Source organism: Sinocyclocheilus grahami, unplaced genomic scaffold, assembly GCF_001515645.1.
Source record: "Sinocyclocheilus grahami isolate Dianchi unplaced genomic scaffold, SAMN03320097.WGS_v1.1 scaffold256.1, whole genome shotgun sequence".
Classification (NCBI taxonomy): domain Eukaryota; kingdom Metazoa; phylum Chordata; class Actinopteri; order Cypriniformes; family Cyprinidae; genus Sinocyclocheilus; species Sinocyclocheilus grahami.
Window position 1 is genome coordinate 116,307 of NW_015505435.1, and position 8,372 is coordinate 124,678.

Genomic DNA, 8,372 nt, shown 5'->3' on the forward strand with positions numbered 1-8,372 from the left:
TATGCTATATTTTTCATTTAATTTTGGTTCTGGAATATTAGCTCAAGTCTATTTTTGTTTATATTTTCACAAATATATTCCTCACCTCTTGTAATGTTGTTTCAGATAATTTATAAAATATGAAGATACTGTGTGTGTGTGTGTGTGTGTTCTGTTGCAGCTTCACAGCTCATTCAAGTGCTCCAGTCTGGTGTTTGATTCTACATCAACCTTCGATATTCTACTTCATCTTTAAAAGTAAGATTCAATTACTTTTTAAAAGAGTAATTTTTTTAAAGAGTTTTAAACTTGATTTAGACAACTAGTTTGTCAAATACTGACAATGATACACACTTCAGCTTTTAACGTGTAATAACCTACTTTTACATCCTACATTTAACAGTAATCTTTGCTATGAGATGTCATGACATTTTGTATGAAATGTGCTTGTGTGATTACAGGTGCTGCGAGAAAAAGTCAACACCGATACTTGTTACTTATTTCAATGTTTTGTCGCACTCTTGTCCTAAGGTTATCATAGTCAGCCGGATCCGGTCCGTATCCAGATCAGATGATGGACCTGCACCCTGAGACGACCCCAGCGCAGCCCTGAATGTCAGCGAAGACCACGACAAGTGAACATCACGACTGGACTGACATCAGCACAGATCCTCAGCAAAGACCACGAGAAACAGACAAGTCCTCTGCACAGACCCCTATAGCCAGCAATGAACGTGTCAGGCCAGGAGCTGCTAGGACCACAATGCAGTTTTATCCTGCTTATAGTCACTGTTAATCCAGTCGTCCACTACTGGCTAAACGACAGCCCTGCTGGACAGACTACATTTTATTTATTTTATTATGTCATTTTTTTCAAATGACAGCGTGACGTATCCTGATCTTCAAACAGTAGGAGCTGGATGAAATATTCTGAATGACATCAGTCCACAATCTCACTAGTGATGCAGCCTGAAATCATAATCACACCATCTTTGTTCATTTATCCAGAGGAGAGCTGAGCTGACTGCTCCTGGTTTCTCCCAAGCTGTTTTTTCTTCGTTTCAGTCACCTGCTGGAGTTTGGGTTCCACTGTCACCTCTGGCTTGCTTAGCTGGGGTTTAAAATACACTGAATATTCAAGAATAATATTGATTTGATTGTACTTACACTATTGCATAATGACAAGACTTGAACTGAACTGAGTTGGATTATGATATCACTGTTTTCTCCAGAGCTGCTTTATCGCCAAGACTTTTTTTCATAATGCATTATTTTGCAACATTTTTACTGATTTTGAATTTTATTAAATCAACATCAAGCTGACACAAAGTGAATAATGAAACTTTTGTGTGCTATAAAATTCCTTATGGCTGAATTGAGCTAATTCATTCGTAAATATTAACTTTACAAAGTTATTGAACTGAATTGTCTTTTTGGCAGATTCTTCAGTCCAAGCATGCTTAAATCGATTGAAAAATGCAACAGGATTTTCGCCCACTTTCTGTTTCGTGTTTGCAGCATGCGACAAATCTTGCTTAGCCGAAGACAATTTCACCAGAAAAGCAGTCAATTGTCTGAAAAATTATTTTAGCTTTTCTACATCAGCACAAACCCATGCCTCATCCTCCTCATCCGAATTAACTATTTGCAACGTTCTGAAAGATTTTGGTTGTGACAGATCTAATGGTTTATCACTTTTTGATAAAGCACCGTGGCGAGATGGCGGCGCATCCCGTTTAGGAATAATGAAATTTTTGTGTGCTATAAAATTCCTTATGGCTGAATTGAACTAATTCATTCGTAAATATTAACTTTACAAAGTTATTGAACTGAATTGTCTTTCTAGAGGTAAGGTTTTTAATTAAATAAAACAATGTTTTTGTACAATTTGTGGTTGCATTTTATTTTTTATTTTTCTTCATGTAATTACTTACTTTTTATAGAGTGTTTCATTATTACTGACCAAGGAAAGTTGATTTTTTTCAAGTTTTGAATGATTTTATGGTTTATTAATATTAATAAAGGGAGACATATTACACTTTTATAGAGCAGTCAAGTCTATATAATGTTTGCTGGCTCTATTTTAGGTGTTTCCATAGCTAGTTTTGGCCAGATTACCCATTTTAAATAAGGTATAGACCAACTAAATGAACGGGTCCAGATCGGATCCGGTCCGGATGAGTTACTTAATCAGCGGGTCCTGATCGGATCCGGTTCGGATCCTTTTCTTTATCAACGGGTCCGGATCGGATCCGGGCCGGATGAGTTACTTCATGAACGGGTCCGGGCCAGATGAACCGCTTTATTAGCGGATCCGGGTACGGTGTGGACCGGATTCGGTCCGGATCCGTAATCCTTATCTGTTCCGGATACGTTGCGCTGTGCAAGTGGACTCCGATACGGACCCGTTTTGCGGATCCGTTCCGGAGCTTGTGGTGACTCCGGGGCGGATCCGCTCCAGAGTCATTTTGCTATCTGGGTAGTTTCTTGCCTTAATTTTAAATTAATTGTTAATGTCTTAAAAGATTTTTAGTATTGTCAGTAATTAACAACGGTCCCTCTAGATTCTCTTTGCCACCTGGAAAATTCTCAGTCCCTTAAAGTGTATAACGGCCGGGAAGCAAGAAAACACACATCAAATTGTATTCTCAATACTTCAACTTTATTCATAGATACAAATATATTATATAGGCATATGTCGAGGGGAGTTTCAACCCTTTAACCAATGAGGATATAGATGACATACATATAGGATGTTGGCCAAGAATATGTGTTATATAAAATGGCCACATGTACAGGAAAATATGGACATATTAGGAATAAACTTGGCGAAGGATGCTGAACTATCTCCATAGTTCAGCACGAACCCCATTACCTTGGAGTCCTAGCTAGCGTGTCCTCGTTTGAACATTTGAACCCAGAAAAGCTAATGCATACATGTGCGCATACGTACCTCGAATATGAGTAAGAGATTTTAAAACATAATACGAGAGAGATCAGATGGAGGAGGGGGAAATCAGAAGGAAGACAACAGTGCTGTACAGGGAGGGCATAAAACAGTTTCTTACCTGTCTTTTTAAGAAATTCCCGGAAGGACGAGCCCCCATTTGTCAGTAATTAACAATGGTCCCTCTAGATTCTCTTTGCCACCTGAAAAATTCTCAGTCCCTTAAAGTGTATAACGGCCGGGAAGCAAGAAAACACACATCAAATTGTATTCTCAATACTTCAACTTTATTCATAGATACAAAGATATTATATAGGCATATGTCGAGGGGAGTTTCAACCCTTTAACCAATGAGGATATAGATGACATACATATAGGATGTTGGCCAAGAATATGTGTTATATAAAATGGCCACAAAAATATGGACATATTAGGAATAAACTTGGCGAAGGATGCTGAACTATCTCCATAGTTCAGCACGAACCCCATTACCTTGGAGTCCTAGCTAGCGTGTCCTCGTTTGAACATTTGAACCCAGAAAAGCTAATGCATACATGTGCGCATGCGTACCTCGAATATGAGTAAGAGATATTAAAACATAATACAAGAGAGAGAGAGATCAGATGGAAGAGGGGGAAATCAGAAGGAAGACAACAGTGCTGTACAGGGAGGGCGAGCAGAGAGGGAGAGGAGAAAAGGAGGGGGAAAACATCTGGAACCAATACAGACAGAGAGTGTTTTCTAACAAGTATATACAAAGGAAAGACGATATGCCTCAGATTATATGCTATTGATGTATTTGTGTTGTGTTTCAGATCATGGGAGGAGTTGAGCCAACCTTGTACCGGGGTTCAGTTTGGTACACACCAGTCCTAGAAGAATGGTACTATCAAGTGGAAGTCTTGAAGCTTGAAGTTGGAGCCCACAATTTAAACCTAGACTGCAAAGAGGTATATGACACAGTCCAGCTCAGAAAGTATGCACTTTTGCATTTATTTTGAATAAAGCCAATTCAAGCAGAAAATCTAGTGCATCCTTTTAGATAGTGATTTAAAAACACAATGGTTATCTGATCTTGTGAGAACATTAAAGAGTTGTGACTGGTGAGCTGAAATTGTACCTTTAAAGTCTGCCAGTGGAGCAACTCAAGCATTCAATAAGATACAGTATATGGCAGAGAATATCACTGCTAAGAATGTAGTGATTTTTAAGAAATCCTGAGAGAAGCAGAGCAGGTATTACTTTTTGTTTGATGGAGGCCTTGACTGATCTTTTTTTCCCTTTGGTCGTTTTGTTCAGTACAACTCGGATAAAGCCATTGTGGATAGTGGGACGACTTTACTGCGACTTCCTGGAAATGTGTTTAGTGCTGTGGTGGAGGCCATTATGCAAACATCACTGGTATGACCTTCCATTTTGGCAAATTACTTGCCTGACATACACAATCTTGTGCATGTTTAAGGGACTCAGTCTTCAAAATGACTCCTCAGTTACAATTGATTGTGTGCAACTCTGTTCTCTCCTGCTATGCTAGATTGAGGATTTCTCGGCTGGATTTTTTGATGGCACCAAGCTTGCATGTTGGATGAGAGGCGAATCACCATGGAGGTTTTTTCCGAAAATCTCAATCTACCTCAGAGCAATGAACACCAGCCAGTCCTTCCGCCTCACCATTCTCCCACAGGTCAGGACTTTCCCTAAAGCCCAAAGTACACTTAATTTTGTACACAAGGGTCTCCAATACAGTGCTCTTGACTCTGAATTTCATCACCAGAATAGTATGTACTGTACTGTACATGCACCACCTGATTTTTGTAGCTGTACTTTGCACGCACAGGTCACACATGTGCATTGAATAGATTTTGCCCTATTCAGTTGTTCCACAAGGTGGAAACATTGGCCCGGGCCGTTGTTTCACAGAAGAAAACCAAACTAAAGAGATGGAACAACAACAAAATACTGGCGACTTTAACAACAACAGACATCCACATTAACGACTGCTTGTGTGAGAAGGTTATGAGATAAACACAACTTCATTTTAAAAGAGTACAAAGTTAATTTTATCAGTCAAAACATCTGGAGAAGAATAGCGTAGACATAGTATAGGAAACTTTCTAGAACGCATGTATAGCCCGCCTGCATATGTGCACGCTATCAAATGGAGTATAAGTGTTCGATTGTATGCATACACATAAAAAAAAAAGTATACTTTCGACTTTAGTGAAACATTGAACCGCCATAGTTTCGTTTGGTAGTAGTTTATTGTTAACTTAAAACTATTGAAAGATTTTTGTTAATTGTAATTCAAAATTTTTTTTTTTTTTTTCAGTTAGTTGCCAAGGCAACATTTCAAATTTTCAGTTGTTTTTCAGTCTATTTAAGTTGAAGTATTAAAATGACTAACTGGAAATAAAATAGTTGTCAGTTGTGGTATTGAGGGTGGAAGAGAATGCTGGTTATTCACTCCCCCCACCTAAAATCCCTGCCGGTATTGAGACACGAACCCGCAACCTTTGGGTTACAAGTCCAACTCTCTAACCATTAGGCCACAACTGCCCCCATAGCAATTGTAGCTCCCTTTAGAACATACATTTTCACCATATTGCCCTCTATTGTACTGTACATGGGACCCTTTGACTCTAAATTAATGATATACTTTGTGGTTTTTGATGTGATGTTACATAATTTCTTAAAATTACTAGAATCCAGGATTGTACATACTTGCTCCTCTGCTGACATCAAATTTTGTCTCCGCAGCTATACGTCCAGCCAGTCACCAATATCGATGGCACATTGGACTGTTTCCGTTTCGGAATCTCCTCTTCAGCAAATGGCTTAGTCATTGGAGCCACAGTAATGGAGGGCTTCTACGTCTTTGACTGCGCACAAAAGAGGGTGGGCTTTGCTGTTAGCGCTTGTGCAGGTCGGTGGGTTCAGATGTGTTTCAAATGGCTTTATGTCATTTGAAACTGCTACTTTAATACTGCCTATTCCATACAGACGGTGACAAACAAATGAGGACATTGCTTATTCAGTCATTTCAATAGGCTTAAACAGCTTGACCTTTTACAGCAGATTTAGTTCACAAATAACGGAGTCATGACCTAAATATGATTTTCATTTACAATAATCACTACTAAAATTCAGTATTAGTAACTTTTTGCACCATCAGTAATGGTGTTCTGACGATATTCTGGTTCTTGGCCCTTTTTGATTGGAGTTGTTGACTCAAAATTAGCTGCAATCCGATCAGTCCGAGCCTGAATGAATCATTCAGAGTGATTTGTGAACCACTTCAACAGGTTCATTACAAAGAATCGTTCTTGCATCTCCGAGGGGGTGGTGATTTCTTCTGTTCGAAATAACGAGGAACAATATGTTTGTTTGTTTTTTAAACGTCGATACCATGCTTTGGAATGTAATGAAGGAGAAGTTTACCGAAATAAAAATACTAGATACCGAAATAAAAATAAAGTAGAGCTACTAGAAAAATGTACATAAGTACAGAAGCTGAGAACACCACCTGGCCAGTGGCCCTCATGTAATTTGAGTTTCAGAGGTCTAGGATCTAAGGATCTATCTTTTTGTTAACTTTTGTAAATACCTGTAGCGTCTGCGTAAAATCATGCATGGTCTTTGGGGTTTATGGCTTAAGAGACCCCTTTTAGCCTTTGACATTTGCATATAAATTACAGTCCTGGTCACAGACTTTACATTTATATGGGGGCTAAATTGCCAAATAATCATCCCCACTATCAAGGAGATGCTAAGCAGTCCCCCACGATCATCTCCCCAACTGACTTCAAACAGTTTCCAAAGACAAGTAAATGACCCCCCCGGTGCCAGGCACCGGTGAGCCTGGCTGACCAGTAAATTACCACAGGCTCACATAACACACACACACACACGTAAAGACCTTTGCTCTATTTAGACAATAATTAATCAGTTACAAATATATCTGGTATATTGCATGTGTTGTTTGTATGTTTCCCTATTAGATTAGCTGAGTTACCACTCGTTATTTGTATTAGTTAAAGGGATAGTTCACCCAAAAATGAAAATTTGATGTTTATCTGCTTACCCCCAGGGCATCCAAGATGTAGGTGACTTTGTTTCTTCAGTAGAACACATTTGATGATTTTTAAGTCCAACCGTTGCAGTCTATCAGTCATATAATGGATGGCAATGGTAACAAAATCTAGGTTTAAAAAAAAACGTGCACAGACAAATCCAAATTAAACCCTGCGGCTCGTGACGACACATTGATGTCCTAAGACACGAAACGATCGGCTTCTGCCAGAAACCGAACAGTATTTATATCATTTTTTACTTCTAATTCATAACTATGTCCAACTGTCTTTGTGCGTGCGCACGGCTTCCAGTGCGTGAGGTGTGTACGCGCTCTGGCGTAGTTTATGTTAATGGTGTTGTCGCGGGAGGAGCAAACGACAGACACAGTGGGTGTGGCGTCAGGCCTCGGAGAGGCTTTTATTAACAGAAAATAAACAAAGGGTCCAGAAAAAAGGGAATCAAGTGTCCAAAATAAACAGGGGATCCGGTGTCCTCGTCGTGCTGCGGGGTTCGTGAAGGGAAGGGCAGTGGTCAGGAAGGAAGGGTCCAGTAAGGGGCGGAGTCCGGCAGCCGCATGCGCTCCCCTCTCCGGTCCAGGGCGCGAGGGGCAGCGGCTTCTATCGGCGGTTTCATCCTTCTCTCTGCCCACGGCGCTTGAAGGGACTAGACGGCCCAGTAACGGGTGCGGTTCTCGTCCAGACTGCGTGTCCGGCAGCTCACGACTCTGGTGGCACGGGAGTCCCTCTACGCACCCCTGCTGGACCCACGAGGACACCAGTGTGCATGCACGGGGAACAGACCGGTCTCCCGAGGAGAGGCGCGCTCGGCATTTAAACAGCGGCGGTGATGAGGCTCCATTTGGTTCAGGTGTGACCCATCACATGCCGCCAGCCCTGGCTATTTCAGCGCCCCTCCTCTTACACGCACCCACTCATGTCGAGAGCCTGGTGAAGGGCGGTGATTAAGGGACGGGGTGATGCTGATAATTAGGGGGAGGCAGCCGACTCGTCACAGTGTGTTGATATCCAGCCGAAGAGCAATCAACCATAACTTCAGGCGAGCAGGCTCAGAAGTTGGGAAAGTCATAATTCCCGAATGAGTTGGCGTGAGAGAACGTAATCTTTTAGTTTTAAGTCGGTTTGAACAATCTGGATAAGCACAAGTAAGTACCATTTGATTAGCCGTCGTACCTACAATGACTGTGTTGTGCACTGTGTAAACAATGAGTGACGTATACGCGCGAGAGATCACTTCCAGTGCTTGCGTAAACTACGCCAGAGCACGTACACACCTCACGCACCGGATGCCTTGTGCACGCCCAACGACAGTTGGACATAGTGGTGAATTAGAGGTAAAAAATTATATAAATACTGTT

At 41.0% G+C, this 8,372-nt stretch overlaps 1 protein-coding gene across 1 annotated transcript in view; it reads left to right on the forward strand.

The window, feature by feature from the left end:
- LOC107598803 (beta-secretase 2-like) overlaps positions 1-5,893 on the forward strand; it is a 27,325-nt gene extending 21,432 nt beyond the window's left edge. Inside the window, exons 6-9 of the mRNA XM_016290236.1 lie at positions 3,742-3,876; positions 4,226-4,327; positions 4,461-4,610; positions 5,684-5,893. Coding sequence (XP_016145722.1) covers positions 3,742-3,876; positions 4,226-4,327; positions 4,461-4,610; positions 5,684-5,893 — 597 coding nt within the window. The remainder of the gene's footprint in view (positions 1-3,741; positions 3,877-4,225; positions 4,328-4,460; positions 4,611-5,683) is intronic.
- The last annotated feature ends 2,479 nt before the right edge of the window (positions 5,894-8,372 follow it).